The sequence below is a fragment of the Mauremys reevesii genome, linkage group 12, assembly GCF_016161935.1.
Source record: "Mauremys reevesii isolate NIE-2019 linkage group 12, ASM1616193v1, whole genome shotgun sequence".
NCBI lineage: Eukaryota > Metazoa > Chordata > Testudines > Geoemydidae > Mauremys > Mauremys reevesii.
In genome coordinates this window covers 8,143,311-8,160,947 of record NC_052634.1, presented here as the reverse complement: position 1 = coordinate 8,160,947, position 17,637 = coordinate 8,143,311, and the positions used below count along the sequence as shown (strand labels likewise).

Sequence of the window (17,637 nt, the reverse complement as noted above, 5' to 3'; positions counted from 1 at the left end):
AAAATGCAGACTTTATTACTGACTCAAAACGTTAGCATTGAAGACCAACACACACTGGTCTGCAACAACTCCTTTCAATACAATCTTCATACAGTGACTTCGTTATTTACACAACATACTATAGATTCTCTGCCTCTCTGCTCCATGGCTCCAGTTTTCAGGAAGGGTCAATGTCTATGCAAACCGCTTTACTTGTTTATAATATGAACCATAGACAGTCTGTTGGAAAACTGCTGTGCATGCATCTCACTTTACTTAGCCCACTGGGAGGGACCAGCAGGCAGGAGTTTGCTTTGTTCAGAAGTTTCTAAAGTTCTAAGCCAACCTGTACTCACACCCTGCCTTGCCAAAACTGAACTTAACAGGGCAATACTGGTCAGGAGGTTCCCACCAGCTGGTATCCTCTGTTTTACTATAGGGCTTGAGAGTTCCAGATGTCTTTCCCTTAGTCAAATTGCATGCGCTTCAACTCCCTGTGCGGCTTGGACACCTGCAGCACATTTTGGAAGGAAGGTGTCAGATGAAATCTTAGTGCAGTGAATTGGGTGGTGTTGCCCAAAAAGGTTGGGAACACCTTTCCTTGCTGTTAACATAAATTGCATGGAGAGGAACACATCTATCCACTCAGAGCTGCTCTTACCATCTCAACTTACAGGCCTGCTCCCTTCCTCACCCACTGCTATTAGGTATTTGGCATATTTCACTTATGGAGACTACACTAGTTATGGCACAATAACCAACAGTGCATAGCATTTGGTGAACAAGCTCTCACTGTCTGAAAAGCGCTCTCATAAGGAATGCTGCTTTTTCTCTACTTTGATTATCCATTTATTCTAGAGATTAATGGTTCTAAATGCTGCTACTGAATGGCACTGTGCATTAGTATTTGGCTAACCAATTTATGAACAGAGCAGCTGAAAGTCAGTCCCTGGAAGGCAGTGGGTGCTGCAGCTGGTCAGCATCCCTGAAAAACTAAGCCCTAGATGCATTTTTTGTTCTCCCTTTAAGGCATTTGGTTTCTGGTGGGGGTGGGAACTTTGCTATTCTGTCTATATTCTAGAAGTGCTTTCTGAACACCCATAATAAAACATTTCACCGTAGGAACTGAACTTACTCTGTAAGGGGACTGTGGGGGGAAGGCAAGGAGAAGGTTCATAATCATACCTGAAGTTTACTTTTCCAACCCCCCCCCCCACTTTCTAAGCCCCCCTTCTGCCTACTGATCTCCGTCTATCTTACAACACCTACTGTCAGCTCCTAGGTGGATTACAGTGAGTTGGGCACACGAGTAGAATTAGGCTCCATAGGAGCAGTGTTTAATGCAATTCACAAACCAAGTCTCTCATGCTCCCCAATTCTCCCAGGAACCAAGTGTTCAGAGAAAGTGACAGCAATGGGAGCAACAGCTTTGGGGCATGCCTGCAACCTACCCCTGAACAGGCCAGCTAGAGTCCTGCTGAGCAAGCACCAGGCTTATGAAGCCCCTCTGAAACTGCCTGGATAAGAACTCCAGGGCACAGCTGCTGCTATTTTTCTATCTCAGCAGCATAAATCAGAATCCAGTAAGCAGCTCCCCAGATAGTGGAGGGATTCAAGACCATGGCAGGTCATCTTGCTGCAGACAGTCTGGGGAAGTGGAGAGAGCCTGTAAGGGCTGAAACCTCTACCCACTGGTTGCTCTGTTCCATTTTCAACTGAAACTCCAGCTGGGGAGGGATGAGGCTGCTTAGTGGGCAGGTCACAGCAGCTAAGGTTCTCTTCTACAGGTCCTTTTATCATGCAAGGGGGAAGCCAGGATTGCAAGTTTCCTAGTTTTCCTACAGTTACCAAATTCTCCTACAAGGCAACTACACAGCTTTCCTGCCTTTAAAGGCCTGTTCTACCTTCTCCCCATTCAAACTATTTCACTACAGGTAAAGCGTAAGGGAACTCTTACTGCCATGCAAGATAGACATTACACTGCTATGATACCAGGGGGATCCTTACTTCCTGAAGTGTGGGGAACTCCCCACACACTCTTCGTCTCCTGCTGTTGGGTAATTTTGTAATGCTAGATAAACTTTTAGAAGCAGTCAAGCTTTAATTTTTTGTAAGCAGTTTGTAAAAACTAGTTTACATAGCGTAGGTAAGAAACCAATCTACATTTAAAATGTTTTAGACCCCTGCAAAATAGAACTGTTCCTTACACTGTCTTCAGAATTTTTTTTTAAATACACCAGTTCTAATCAAATCTGTGATATGTAGTGCAGTGCATGTCTGCATGATAAAAATATTTTTGCTTAGTCTTCAAAAGTAACACTGTCAAATGCTAAGAGGGGAGGGGAAAAAAATCAAATCAGAACAGCAAACAAAGCCAATAAGACAACTGGTAACATTGACTTCACACCAGTTTAGGAAAGCTAACAGCAACCTGTAAGTATTTCCCATCCTCTGAAAACAGTGGCCACAATTCAAGAGTTTTCCTTCCTTCAAAAGGTACAGTATTACTGTAGGATTTTTACCTGCCAGCTGATTTCCACAGCAATTATAAATACATTTATCAAAAGATTCTACAAAAAAAACTTAGATTGAGAATTTTCTCAACGACAGAATTCCTGATGCTATAAATCTAAAGCTAGAGAAGTTACTGTTTGTATTCTATATTATATACTTCAGTTTTCCCAATCAAATCATGCAAAATGACAGCACAAAGTGTAGGAACTTAGCTTTCTGGAAGTATACCAGTCTATCAGTATTTTACAATTACTTTTACTTTATTTGTAGCAAATGCTGTCTGTCAGTCCTAAAAAATATAAACATGCAAAAACCTTATGCTGTCATGTTGAAAGACATTCTATTTAACCATGAGGGAAATTAGAAATGGGAGCTCATGCTTTCAAATTCATTAAGCCCATGTATAAGGCAATACAAATTTGGGCAGCTGGAAAAAAGAAAGGTATGTCTAGTTCACTAGAACAATGCAATAGCATTAATAGGTCCATTCAAACACTTCAACATTTAGTTTATTTTTATGAACAGTAAGATTTTATTTAAAAATAGGTCTGGATTATCTTCCTATTTTAAAATACACAAAATTTCTACCAGAACATTAGCTCAGTTTTGATTCAGATAGTTTCTATTTTAATGCTAAGCTAACCTTTAAAAGTTGCTGGAAAAGTTAGTTTTTGGAAAATGTGCATGCCATCTTTTATTAAGCTACAGGTATGTACATGCAGAACAGTGTACTGTCACACATTCCACATGCAAAGCATTCATTTATATTTCCTCAAGTGTCTTCCTTTATTCAAACATTTTCCTTTTAATTACACTGAACCAATATTGCAGCAACACTGAAGTTTCTGTATAGTGCCACCTACAGCATCCTGGAGGAATTAGCAAAATTCCCAGTAAGTTATCACTGTGCAGAGAGAACTTACTATCTGGAACAATAGTACTTTCAGGAGACCTTTTTTGCTATACTCCAAAAGCTGTCTTGTTAATGGCATTATGGTAGAATTTAAATGCTAACTTAAGCTCTAATGCATTATGCTAGAAAAGCACTCCCAATTTCAGTGCACTGACATTTATATGTCATGCTGCAGAAAATTCTCATTGTTGCATCAACATTAGATGTTTACATAGGTCTTATGCTTTTTACTCTCACCATAAATGGTCCCCATTATGGACTGTATTGTAGTCCTTAACTACATCATGCCATCATAACCACCCTAGGCGCCTAAAATGCTTTCATCCCAAGAATGATTTAATAGGGGAAGGGCTCTCTTTATAAGCAGGTTTTCCCCTTTTTTAAAAGAGAAAGGGGAAGTCAGGGGCTTTTTACAATCTATTTATTCTTTAGATTGTCTCTACTCACCACATCTTCATCTGCATGGTCATTTTTAATACTGGCCAATTCTCCGCTCTTTAGCTTTTTCAAATAATCATGTGGCCCTTTCCCTTCAAAGGACGAGGGGCTTTTGTAGGAGCCGCCAATTTTATCCCAGAGTGTGAAATACTGACCATAGTTGTAATCAAAATACAAGTGGTGATCAGTGTGATGGGCAGAACCATTGATAATGTGTTTCAAGAAATCTGGCACGCGGTAATCGCCATCGTGAATAGAGATTGTCCAGACATTGACAGCAACGTAGAGACCCAAGTAGGTCACCTTGTGCAAAGGAAAGAGGAAAGGATAGATGTGATAGGGAATACTCTGCAGGAAACCATCCACGGGGTGGAAGGCGTGACTTGCAAACGGTGTAGCAACCTTCCAGCGGTGATGGGGCTTGTGCAGACGCTAAAGAACAGAACAGAGTTAGCACCTACATTTTGATGAGGCCAAAACAAATTGGGCTTCAATCTGGCACCTCCTAGGTCCACATTGCCTACCATATGACTAGGAAATGTCTGCATAACTGCATTTTACTGTAGCTCAATTGCTTCCTTGACCCCCTCTCAACCTGTAAACTGACACACAGGGTACAATGGTAGCCAGACACATGCAAGCTCTGGCTGAGCTTGCATGCTAAAAAACACAGCACTGTGGCCATGGTGACAGCTTGGGCTAGCTGCCTGAGTCTGTACCCAGGGGATTGGGCAGCTCGCATGAGCTGCTGCAGACACTGCTACTTTTAGTGCACTAGCTGGAGCTGAGTCCAGCTGCTGTGTAGACATAAGTCCTCCCCTCCCAAACAAGCAGCATCTGGAAGCAAGTCCAAATGGCTTCTTTGCCACCCTTCAATTTGCTATATTTAAATCACTATTGTACTGCAAAGAACTGTCAGATTAAAAATACATTTTGCATATAGAATTTGACAGATATTTAGATTGCCAGTGTTAATGGGTCAGGTTAACTCTAATGATACCACCACCAGGGCCATAAGAAACAAACCTTTATCTTATGCTAGAATCAAATAAAAATATATTCCTATATTATGCTCTTAGGGCCTGATCTGAAAGCAACTATCGGTGGAAAGATTCCACTTCAGTGGGGTGTATCCACAATGTCTTTTACAAGACCTTTAACCAGTTCTCGTTGCTTAAATCCTCATTTTGCCAACAGGGAAACTGAGGCAGAAAAGGGATGCGACCTATCCTAGTCCACAGGGAGAATTCTCTGAACTGGGTTTGAACACTAGAGCTCCTGACTCCTACACCTGAGCTCAGACCATGAGCTGAAACCTAAAATGCTCACTTAAATTTTACCACCATTGGGCTAGAAGGCTTTAAGCATGAAAGCAGCCCCAGTTAACCCCATGGGATTACTCACATGCACAAATTCTTTGAATTGAGGCCTAAAACCTTTGACATTGTGACAGGGTGTTTCATCAACATATTTAACTATAATGTGTGGAACCAAACTACACGGCCGGGAGACAGACCTCATCCCCTTCCATGCTCCGAGTCAGGGAGCTGGTAGAGCCTAGGGAGGATTCCTCCAGCCCAGGAACTGTGGCTGACATTCAGAAGGCTGCCCTCTGAGGGCTCCCCTTGCAAAGCCCAGCATAAAGAGTAACGCTGGGAAGGGCGCTTCAAAGCAGGGCTGCAGCACAGAGTCTAAGCAGCATTGCCACAAGAGAGGGCAGCCTGGGGAAGCTGCCATGCCAGACACACCCACATGGATCTTACTCCCAGAGGAGCCCAGGGTCAGGCAGGCACAAAGGTGGGTTAAAACCACTTGGCCTGCCTCCCTCTGGGCAGCAAGTTCTGCGTTACACCTCTTAGATCTTAGTATTTATAGAAGAAAAACCACTAACACCCTGTAAAGTCCCATTACATTTTAAAGCAGTCTTGCTAAACTGCCATTAAAATACACCAAGCCAGACAATCTACGTGTCTGTCCTTAGAAAGGACAGACAATGAAAAATTTTCCTCACGCCCTCCTGGCAACTGCCCCACTTTTAGAAAAGGGTCAATCACATCCTGGACGAGTGGTTATATAAAGTTGTTCTGAAGTCTAGTACACTTTATATCTATATATCACTACTCCTACCTTGTACACAAGTTTATGATGGAGGAACCTGTGAATCCAGTAAATGCACATGTCGGTGAAGAAAAGGAAGGAGAGCATGCTAAGGATTACACCAAACCATCCTAGGGAAAAAATGAGACTTCATTTAGGATTAAGAGATTACAGACAATTAGGCTGGTGTCAAGATGGTGAGAAATAAGTCTAAGACACAAGGAACATGTAAAAATCTTTTTGCAGTATTTCTTTCTATATCCTGAGGCTAAGTCATTTAGGTTATAAAAAAGGAAGCTCAGCCAAACAGGATTTCCATTGTATTAGTGTAGTGATTCTTGCTGGTGAAAAGTTCTGATTGCTTTTAGGCTCTAAAATGCTGAACTGAACCTAATGGAGAAGCTTTTAGTACAGTCTTTCATCAATGAAGTGAGCTGATCTTAACTCCATCCTCCTAAAAACCCCACCACATTATCTACTTGACAGTGTCCTTTAAAGTACTAAAGTTACTTTCACACACTAGTGTATATAAACATAAGTGTTTTTTCCAAAACACATGAAGCCAGGAAGCAACACAAGACTTTTGTTTTCACTTTGGAAAAAGTGCAGACTAGATAAATGCAGCCAGAGATACTGAAGTTATCTGTAAACTAGGACAGAAGCTGTTTGATTTCAAGATAAACAAATGCCCTTATTACTACTAACCCCTTCAAACTGAAAAAACTACAACTATTTACTTGGTTGGTTGTTTACATTTTGTATTGGTCACCTGGCCAATGAAACAGAAGTATCATAGAAAACAAAAAACAGGAGTACTTGTGGCACCTAACAAATTTGAGCATAAACTTTCATGGGTTTTCCTATGTAGTCTGCATACTGCTCCCCCGTCTCATATTTAGGTTATAAGCTTTTTGGGCCAGGGGCCATCTGTTATGCATTTGTATGGCACCCAGCATGGTGGTGCTCTATGACGGGCTCCCAGGCACTGCTGTAATAACAAAGGGTCAATTCCTGGTGCTGTACTGTTTGGGTTGCAGTTTGAGGGGAATGTTTGTTTAAAACAAATTGCTTCCTGTGGGGGGAATGGAATGCATGAAAATAGTTTTGTAAAAAGTGAGCTCTGACAAATGTAAATTGCAGGCTGTCTTGAAAGCTTCCAATTGTGCAGAAAGGCACAAGGAGCAGCATCCACCCAAGTGTTCTCTCCACCTGGAATCTCACTTTAAGGTGGTAAATTAAAGCGGTATAGCATGTTGTACGTGTGGGAGGTAACTTGATTATGCCCTTAGATTTGTACAGCACTCAGAAAGTAGTTAAACATTATGGATTTAATTTCAGGCAGGGTTTTTGTAAATGAATGTATTTAAAGAAATACAGATGGCATGAGCCACTAGAGAACACAACTGAGTTGCCTCTTTTTTGATGGCATTAATGGTTTATGCCATCAGCTTGACTAAAAATAGGGACGGGTCCTTCAATTTTAGCTCTTGGATATGCAAGTGGGAGGAAGTATACCCAGCACATGCTTAGTCTGGCAGAAACAGTGGTGGCTATCTTAGGTCTGCCTGTGGAAAAAAGGCAAGCTGCTCTTCAGGTGAGGTTTGAAGAGGGGGTAGACACCAAGGACCTCATTTACTGTGGTGTCAGTCAGGAGTAACTGCACTGAAGTGAAAGGAGTTAGTTACACAGGAATGGTCAGGATCAGAGTCCCTCTACGGGAAGCTGCCTACACTGCAAGTGGAGGTGTGATTGCAGTGTGGCTAGGCATACCCATGCCAGCTGTAATCTAGCTAGCATGGGACACAGCAGCAGTGAAGATGCAGTTGTCATGGCCTCCAGCGACTTGAGTACATACTCAGGGTTCCTGGCCGGCTTGCACTGGAGCAGCTAGCCTGCACCTAAGCCCATGTGGAGAAGAGTGGTAGTGAGGATGTGGCAGCACCACCCAGATTAGAGCTAGCCTGGATAGGTTGGCTTCTGCTACAGTCACCTTTATTTGTGGTACAGAGGTACCCTGACTTAAATGCAGGAGAGGACCAAGGAGGGGAACTAGCTGGCCCACTGTCATAATACAGACTTTAAGCCAAATTGTTTGCACTCATGGTGAATAAGGACATTTAAGAGGCTCTAGTGTTACGTGCCCCCAGGACGGTCCTCTCCCCAGCTTTCAGTTGTATCTGAGATTAAGGCCTCAGACCTGCCTGGAGCTCAATGTGTCTGCAAATCCCACTAAGGTCAGAGGCCCTGCTGCTTGCACAGAGCTGCTCTCAGGATTGGTGTGTCGAGGATAGGCTGGCTTGGGGATTGGTAATGGTACAAAGCCCTGTTCTTCTCCAGGCTGGCAGTTCAAATCCACCCAAGTCTACTACTGAACCCATATGACAATTCAATGGCTGCTTGAAAAAAAAGGGAGGTGGTTTTGCTTTAGTTCCTACTTTGCTAGTAATTAGCCCCCCTTTGTTGGCTCTCTCAGCAGTGAGACCAAGGAAGGAATTGGTATGGAGTCAGACTCTCCCTAGGGACAGCTGAGGGATTGAGGTATATGGACAGGTTGCTATTGGAAGGGAAATTTGCACTGCTGCTGTATCTGTTCTGTGGCTAGAAGACTCCAGCTCATGGGCCTGTCCAGCCAGCACCTTGCTCTCAACTGGCTGAGGAAATCTGATTTTGCCAGTTGCAAATGCAGGGGGAAGTAACAGTGTCTCATAGAAGCATGTTTTTCTTGGTAGCTGTATAACTTCCTCACAACACTTGACATCCCTGTGTCATTTGCTACATGCTGAAGGGCTCTGAGGTTAATCTTTATGGTGATTTGTTGCATAGTTTAATACTGTCTTTGCAAGCATGTGCAACAGGGAGTGAGGTAGGTGAATAGCTCATGTCTCCCAAAATACAAGCATAAACCTCCTAGGGCACATGCACACTGCATCGGGGAACAAGCCGCCAAGCCCAGGTGATGGTGCAGTACTGGATCAATCTATGGCTCTGCAGCCTGGAAGGCAAGTGGGGTGAAGAGGCAGGGCTTGAGAGCCCAAGCTGAAATATCCATCAAATATCAGTTATTTTTAGAGCACTAGTGAGAGCCCTGAAACCCAAAGTGGCCATGCCCCTAGATACCTGATTTTGTTCAAGTTACTTGCCAAGAGGGAATTGATGGTTTTTGGACAATTTTATAGCAGCTCTGACAGAGAAAGCATCCCATTGGATATTGCTTGAACAAAACAATTCAGCTCCACTTTGGAAGACACTGGGATGTAACAGCTTAATGGAGACTTTTCACTAAACCAGTTAGGCAGCCTGTCAGTTTACAAAGCATTTTCAGCACTAAGGCATGTTCTCTTATTAAGAGTAGACAAGAAATAGGGCAGGACACATAAGGGAAGAGAGAAAAGGTGAGGAGGAAGTAGGTTGTGTGGAGGACAGGTGAGAAAGGGCAGTTAGTGGGAGATGAATCCTTCTTGCCCCTTAGCTTGGAATACAGAGTGAAGCTGAGAGGGAAGAAGGAAGTGTGTCAATTGAAATAGAGCTAGGATGCTAAGTATTAGTATTATTGTAGGGCCTACGAGCCCTAGTCATGGACTTGAGACCCCATTGTGCTAGGCTCAGTTTAAGTAATGAATTTCCATACCATATGGAGAGTCTTCAATGTTGTCATAAAGCCGGCTGTAACCTCTGACCTCTGCAAAGAAGAGTGCAACTGTGGGGATGCTGATCCAGGGAAGTGACTGGAGAGCATATTTTATCTCAAGCTGCACCTGATTCTAAATAGAAAAGCAGACAGGTTTTAATTTTTCAACAGAAAATATGTACCTTCATGAAAATACCAGAGAGACTTTTCTGCAGAACAGGAAGAGCAGAGGCATTGCCAACTTCATGCCTGCTTCTGCCCCACATCAGTGAACCAATTAAACCACTTGTTTTGTAGACACCTTGAACACCACCCTAATAAGCCTCATGAATCAAGTTTCCCCTGCCATGCTCTGTCAGCAGAGAGGGAGATATTCATTATCCAGTACAGTCCTGCCAATAGTTGTCTTCACAGTCATAAGGTTGCTCATCAAGAAAGTAGCACTTCGTCCCTTGATAGCTCTATTCCTCTCTTCATTTAAAAATGCAAAGCCTCCCTCCCAGTGTATTTTTGGCAGAACTACTCTTGGCCTCAGAAATGCAGGCTGGAAGGGCCTTGCCAGATCAACTAGTCCAGCCCCCTGTATGGAGGCAAAATAAAGTTAATAATTATGAGTCCTCTTTCCACCCACCATTGCTTTTGTTCTTAAGGTCAAGTTTCATGTTTGCGTAATGTAATATAGCCTTGAAATTGGAGGGTGCTTTGTATTTGATTTATCTGATGTGCTCACTTCCTCTAATCACCTGCTGCCTAAGGTTAGGGCGCTGCCAGTCCTGAGTTCTAATTCTGGTTTATTCACTGACTTACTATTTAGTCTTGGGCCACTTAAACTCTGCCTCAGTTTCCCCAGTTTGGGAACTGGGAGACCTACCTCTCTCATGGGTACTGAAGGTTAATTACAGTAGAGTCTTAGTTATGAAGACACCAGGGAAATAGACCTTGTTTGTAACTGAACAAAAGGTTATTTTCAAATTGACTTAATACAGCTTTGAAACCTTGCTATGCAGAATTAAAAATGCTCCTTAACCATCTTTAAAAGTACAGAAGCAGTTTCCTTCTCAAATCTGCCACCCCCCCCCAAAAACAAATAAGTCAACTTCCATGTGGATCCTCTTAATATTGATCAAATATTTAGAGCCCTAGCCAAATAATTGAAGTGTTATGAAAGCGCATCAACCTTAACTCAGCACCAAATACAAATTTGAGAGGTAAAGTTCAATCTGCCACATAACTGGCAAGTTGTTAGACTAGGAAAAACTGAACTTCTGCTCACCTCTAGAAACTGGGGGTGTTGCTTCAGAGAGTGATCAAAAACCAAGTAGTAGCTCAGAGTTCCAAACAGCAAATAAAGCACAAGTGCACCAAGATTTGTTACAATAAGGAGACTGATGATCTGACGAAAGGGCTCATCCTCTGGCCATGGGGTTGGATACACGTATGGTGTAAAAAAGTTGTAATCTACATAGTTCAGGACTAGATCCATTGTTATACCTATGGAACATAAAGAGCCCATTAATGCATCTAATATAAACAGTTTTATGCTATTGACACGCAACACCACAATTCTAGGTGTTCCATATTCATGATAAATACATGTATTTAATCTGCATGTACTTGGATAATCAAAAACAATTTCACTTGACTGTTGTAAATGGTAGTGTCGGAGAAAAACTCCAAATTTTAATCCTTTCAGATCCTTGTTAATTCTTTCCCTGCTTCCACAGTAGTATGTTGGACTATAAATTGTACTTTGTCTTCCTGTATACAAGATGTATACTTGAAACTAAGCATATTCCATGCTTGTGAAAAAAGTGTGACTGCTGCAGTCACAAAACAGGTATAGTTAGGTGGGGAAAACTTCATAGCTGTTACCCATGTGCCTCAGTGAAGACTAAAGCCCTAGGTTTGTTCTAGCTATGACTTCTATTCCTCCCCCTCCCCCAGTAGTGAAGTGGTAAAATTTTGAAAAGCAGTAACTGGCTTAGGAGCCTCAGTCTCACTGATTTTCAGTGAGAAATAAGCCTGTAGACCCAGATCCTCAAAGGTATTTAGGCACTTAACTCTGGCTGATTTGAGTGGAAATTGGGAGACTAAATATCTTGGAGTATTTGTGCCCTAGGCACTTATGAACATTTTACCTAGTCCTCCCCTGTTACAGTTAATCTACAACAGTGGTTCTCAACCTTTCTGCATCTCTGTATCCTTTCAGGAGTCTGATTTGTCTTGCATACCTCAAGTTTCACCTCATTTAAACTGCTTACTGACAATACAAGTGCCTCAGCATACTTATAGAAAATGAGAAAAGCTATTTCAGTATGAAATTTTAGATGGTACTCTGACAGTGCTTTTTATGTAGCCTGTTGTAAAATGGAGGCAAATATCTAGATGAGTGGAGGTACCCCCTGGAAGACATGGGTACACGTGCCCCTGGTTGAGAACCACTGCTATACAAGACCACACTTTAAAAAGTGTTGGCAATGTGCTGGAGTATGGGCCATTAAATGGCTTTAAACTATAAGGTGCATCATATTAGTAAACGATGCAAACAATTTTTCATGTAAGATTGCAACTTGTACCAGTCCTCCAGTTAATGTGTCATATAAACTTCCCCTGATAAATAATTCATTTCAAAGATGGTTAACACCCATAAGCTTCTTTTGTAGTTCCAGTCCCAAATACAGGCCATGACATTTCCTCTTACCACAAGAGGTTTCTTCTGTCTGACCACGGGAGTTTAACATGACCTGAAGCGGCCACATCTCAAGCAAGGTCTGTGGGCATGCCCCATCAAGTCCCTGGCTTCTCTGCTGTAGCAGCCATTTGTTATAATTAAACCCTAAATCTCTGAATTTTTAAAATTTGTTTTTAAACAAAGAACTCCCAATTTTTGACCAGCTCTTGTAATAAAGATCTCTACTGGAGAGCTGCATTTTTTAAATCTGATTAGAAGTGCTACATAAGAAATATGTAAAATAGTTGTAACCATGTCCATCCCAGAATATTAGAGGAGACAAGGTGGGAGCAGTAATGCCTCACCCATCTTCTCTAAGCATTTATTAGTGGTGTTTCACTGCCTTGGAACCCTGCCTGTGGCCCAGGACCTCTGTGCTAGATGTTCTACAAGAAACAGAGCAAAAAGGCAATCTGTGCTGCAAAGAGTTTACAAGGTAAACAAGAGTGGACTGAGACCAAGTCATTTCATAGCACAGATCAAAACTAACGGGGGAGGGGGAGAAGATCATGATCCTTCACTTACAAAGACTGTTAAATACAAAGGCACTACAGGTGTGAACAACTTTCACCAGTGTAAGGGGGGTTCACTGTCTCATGGATGGTAGGTCACTCTTGAGTGATCAGCTAAACCAGATTTAAAGAACCAGTGACAGACATACAAAACAATTTTCCCCTCTTGCTGGACTCTAAAATAGAAGATATTTAGAAGTGTCTCCCCCTACGCAATTTGAAAAGGAAAAAAGGGAAGGTAAAACTGTTTCAGTCAGATCATAGACAGAGCACTGATAATACATCCCTAAAAAAGGGAAGGGGAGAGGACAGTTTCTGCCCCTTGGTCCCTGGTGTGCATGCAGGGGGTGATAGCCCACAGCCAGAACACAACCTCCCACCCTGCTGGGGGGTGTCTCTGAACTGGTAATGGGGGAGGTTAGTGCTACAGCACCTTGCACCCCCTTATCGTCGTCCCCAACCTCCTGCAGTTCCCTCCCCTTTCACCCACCTCCCCTCTCTCCTGCCACCTCCTGCACCACCTAATCTCCCCTGGTAAAAAACTACCCCGGTCTCCCCTTGCACCCCCTTTCCGTCCTGCACCCCCCCAGTCTCCCCCCGCACCCCCTTTCCGTCCTGCACCCCCCCAGTCTCCCCCCCGCCCCCTTTCCGTCCTGCACCCCCAGTCCCCCCTCCCCCTTTCCCTGCACCCCCAGCCTCCCCCTCGCTCCCCCCCGGTCTCCTACCTGCCCCAGGCTGAGCCTCTCCCCGCAGACGGCCCGGGCGCGAGACCCCGGCAGGCTGAGATGGGGGCGTGGCCGCCTCGGCTCCCCCCAGGGAGGCGGGGCTTAGCGGTAGCCTGATGAGGCGTCAGAGCCCGGCCCAGCTGGCGAGTGGCGTGACGCAGGCGGCGCGCGGCCGGGCGGCTGCCTGGCCAGGCGGCTCCCGCAATAGGTGGGCGCCGGCTCCTCCCCGCGGGCGATCCGAGGGGGCGGGGCCAGGAGGGTGGTGAGGAGCGCGTGGGGGGCTCCGCAGGTCCCCGTGCCCGGCTACTCAAACGCACGGTCGCGGCGCAGGTGGCCTGCGCGCAATTTTCAAATGCGTTGCGGGGGTGGGGGGGGGGAGAAAGCTTAGCACCTTTATGCAGCTTAAAAGGTGCTAGCAGAGCAGGCAGCCCCCGGGAGGAAGGACTAGATTCGTAAGCTGGTCCCCAGCACTGCATCTCAGGCTTGCAGCCATGGGGCAAATCATGAGGTCACTAACAAGATTACAGTAGAGGGGGTCACCAGACGTCATCAAGTCTAGCCCCTTGCACCCAGAACCAAGTAAACCGAGACCATCCCTGACGGATGTTTGTGTAACCTCTACTTAAAGGCCTCCATTGGTGGGCATTGCACAACCTCCCTTGGTAGGGTAGTCTAGCATTTAACTACTCATTAGGGCCAGAATCAGGTAATTAGCTCTTTATGCCTGGAAGTATTTGATAACAATTGGTATTTCTAAGCTATAGAAGGAGAAAAGCCAGTCTGTTGAAAAGAAACTAAACAAGACCCATTCTGGGGACCTGCAGTACTTACCTTACCATGGAACTGTGTGCTGTAGAAAAAACCCAAGATAGACACAAGAGGTGTGGACTGGAGGAGGGAAGAAGAGAACACCTTCCGGTCATCTGGGAAATATTCTGACCTTCAGAAAGGTTAGTTGAACACTCCTAAACACAGAACTGGTTAGCTATATCTTTCACTTAAAAACCAATGAATGTTGGGCCTGTGCAACATACGGAGTCTGCATTTTTGGCAGCTCACCACCCTGCTCTTTCCCTAAAGGAGGTTACTGGGTGTTCAGCTGGAGGGTTCTGGTTATTGTCTCTAATGACTATTCACCTGGCATAATGTTTTGTTTGCTCTGGAGGTTATTTTGCAATATGTTAAACATCTGATAAACAAGGCTGGTATGAGGACAGGAAGTGTAGCAAATCAAACCAGTGATCCATCTAGCACAGGGGTTCTCAAACTAGGGATCAGGACCCCTCAGGGGGGTCACAAGCTGTCAACCTCCACCCCACACGCCTCCAGCATTTGTGTTAAATATATAAAGTGTGTTTAATTAGGCAGTTGCACTCAGGCTTGCTTTGGGAAAGGTGTTGCCAGTAAAAAGTTTGAGACCCACTGATCTAGCATGTTATGCCCATAACTGACACCAGAAGGAAGGCATGGAAATGCATGCAGTAGAAAATTGAATTGCATGCCTACAGGGGTTGTTTCTTTCCAATAGCTGTATGTTTCTAAATGACCCTGTTGCCTAGCACATTTGGGTGCTTGAAAATAAGTCATCTCTCAATAGGAAATAAAGCTACATTACTAACAAAGGCCCTGGTCTTGAATCATTGAAGTTAACGGGAATTTTACCATTATTTCAATGGGTGCTGTACTTGTCCCAAAGAAAATGCAGCCTAAACTCAACAGGACCCAACAACTGCCAGTCAAACATCCACAATAAAAAAGCCCATTAAAATGATCTCATTAATCAAACAGGACTGGCAACAACTGGTAGTTTCTCTCCAAATAGGTTAATGGCCTCGAAATGTTAGCTGGTATGCAAAATTGCTGATGCTCAGTATCACTTAGCAAGGAGTAAAACTCCTGTAGCTTGTTTATGAGCAACACATGTTTGAGTGCTTGTTTGCAAATCTGAATTTAAATTCATTAACAGGTATCAAGAATTGCTCCTATAGTGTTTAAAGGCTAGATTTTCTAGAATTGACAACACATTTACTATAAGAAATAGGAAAAGATATATATTCCATAAAGCAAAATTAGATTGCACTTTTGAAGGACTCGAAAGCTATGCTATACATGACTTCCTTGTTTTAAGAGAAAATAAGGATTACAGTGTAGTTTGAGAGAGGGTAGAGATTGTTTCTGATGCTGTTAAAAAAGCAACCACGTGGTCATCCCTTACCATGATACCATAAGCAATATTGGTGCAGGAATAGGAAATGTATAATGATGATCAAGGACCTATATAGGCTTGAGTCTGTTTCCAGATTTTGGAGCCTAATTCTGTTCTCTCTGCTGGCAAAGTTCTCAAACTCCAGGATGTTTGTGGATTTACTAATAAGTTACTTGTATTTTGGTAACCCCCCATGTTAACAATTGTAAATGGTAGAGTAATACAGAATTATAAAGTCAATTCTAGCTTGGGTTCTCCCCCTCTTTAAGTGACTTGAATTTCTTTTTCAAGGCAAGTTGATATAGGACTTTGTATTCCCTGTAAAAATAGCATGGATATGTATAAAGATAAATCTACACTTATGGTGGTGTAGAGAGTACGGACATTGCATGTCCAACTTGCATGGGTATAAGTAGCAGTGAAGATGGTGAAGTATGGCTTAGGAGAGTAAATTACAGTGCCCTACACTCCTGAACCTCCAGAATAGATACCCTACCTAGATCTGTGTCCATGCAGTGCTTTCCATATCTACACTGTTAGTTTTAGCATGTAGTGTCCTGCTGCCTCCCAGCTGGGAGAGTTTGTCCTCACCACAATTACAGGGTCTGGCAGCAGTGAACTGGAGCCCTTCACTGCCTGATGTAGTTACACAGCACAGTGACAAGTGTGGACACAGCCTGATTTCACCATGATGTGTAGCCACACATGCACTACCTGTATGCTACCATACATGAAATGGAAAGTGAAACTGAGCAGTTCAAGTAGTCAAGGGCAGAGAAGGAATAGATAGAGCAAATGGTGGAAACAAACCAAAATTTTTTAACTTGAGTGCTAAAATTAACCCTTTGACTCCATTATTAGTCTCCCCCCCACACAGTTGCATCTAGTGGCCCTATTACAGTTGGGCCCCACTGTGCTAATTAATACATATTGGGATAGAGTCTCTCCCTTGACTAGCTTATGCTTTAAATACACAGAGAGCAGGGGAACACAGGCACAGACAGGTGGAGTACCTTTGCCCACCCTGACAGCAGGTGATTGAGAGAGCTGGGAGTAGAATCAGTGTCTCCTGGACTTCTCCTCCAGCACCCTGTCTACTAAACCAGGGGTTCTCAACTTTTTTCCTGAGCTCTCTCTCCTCCCACCTTATGCTGTGAAAGGTCCACAACCCACCTGTGCCACAACAAATGTTTTTCTGTATACAAGAGTAAGGGCAAACCTTAGTGAGTAACAAGCAGGGCAAATGCCTGCAAGCCCCACATCACACAGTCCTCACAAATCTAAATTGCAGGGTTCACTCACCACTGTAGCAACTCCTGCTAGCTGTCCTGGGGATTAGCTCTGTTCACCAGTGCACCTTCCAAGTGTGGTGCCTCACCACCATCATTCCTGTTCTAAAAATCTGCAGTCAGCTCTTCAGCTACTTCCCTTACCTCAGGCCTCAGTCTGCAAACCCCAGCATCCAGCAAGGAATTTTTGCTCTCTCCCCCAGTTCCTGCTAGAAATACTGCTCCATCCAGGGTGCTGGTAAATCTCTCCATCCTCCAGAGACAGTTCTTTATCCAGGAGCTCCTAATAACAAAATGGCCTTCTCTGCCTTGCAGCTCCCTTTTTATATGGGTCTGCTTAGCCATGATTGGCTGCTCCCTTCAGCCCTTCTCTGATTGGCTGCCTCCTGTGCAGACTCTCTAGGGCTTTGTTAACCCCTTAAAGCCCAGTGTTGGGCAGGTGCCTTATCAGGCTTTAGGTTTCAGCCCTGGGCGGGGCTCAGGGCCCCAGGTTTCAACCCATGCGGTGGGACTCCAGCTTTCTGCCCTGGGCCCCAGCAAATCTAATGCTGGCCCCGCTTGGCGGACCCCCTGAAATCTGCTCATGGCCCCCCAGGGGGCCCCAG

General features: G+C 44.0%; 2 protein-coding genes across 7 annotated transcripts in view; one reads left to right on the top strand and one right to left on the bottom strand.

The window, feature by feature from the left end:
- Nucleotides 1–584: 584 nt before the first annotated feature.
- Nucleotides 585–17,311, bottom strand: SC5D (sterol-C5-desaturase). Of its 5 annotated transcripts, none has more exons than XM_039496839.1 (6): nucleotides 17,177–17,311; nucleotides 14,369–14,502; nucleotides 10,843–11,060; nucleotides 9,570–9,702; nucleotides 5,972–6,072; nucleotides 585–4,276 (listed from the first exon to the last, which is right to left on the bottom strand). In XM_039496839.1, exons 3-6 carry the CDS (start codon nucleotides 11,050–11,052, stop codon nucleotides 3,824–3,826), a joined length of 897 nt encoding a protein of 298 aa, XP_039352773.1. In that variant the 5' UTR covers nucleotides 11,053–11,060; nucleotides 14,369–14,502; nucleotides 17,177–17,311; the 3' UTR covers nucleotides 585–3,823. The 5 variants fall into 5 exon arrangements, with proteins under 5 accessions (XP_039352773.1, XP_039352772.1, XP_039352775.1 ...); XM_039496838.1 differs by having other exon boundaries at nucleotides 14,369–14,425; XM_039496841.1 differs by lacking the exon at nucleotides 17,177–17,311 and adding an exon at nucleotides 17,046–17,159.
- The window catches only part of LOC120375849, a 38,220-nt gene continuing 34,506 nt past the window's right edge, over nucleotides 13,924–17,637 (top strand). For both annotated transcript variants that reach the window (XM_039496833.1, XM_039496832.1), the window contains exon 1: nucleotides 13,924–14,487. The gene's annotated coding sequence lies outside the window, so the exon portion shown is untranslated. The remainder of the gene's footprint in view (nucleotides 14,488–17,637) is intronic.

Excerpts from the sequence above, each read along its gene's own strand:
- SC5D (XM_039496839.1), bottom strand. The coding sequence starts at position 11,052 with ATGGATCTAGTCCTGAACTATGTAGATTACAACTTTTTTACACCATAC. Across the intron at positions 6,073-9,569 it reads CATTGAAGACTCTCCATATG|GATGGTTTGGTGTAATCCTT; the intron begins GTATGGAAATTC and ends TTTTTTCCCTAG. Across the intron at positions 4,277-5,971 it reads ATCATAAACTTGTGTACAAG|CGTCTGCACAAGCCCCATCA; the intron begins GTAGGAGTAGTG and ends TCTGTTCTTTAG.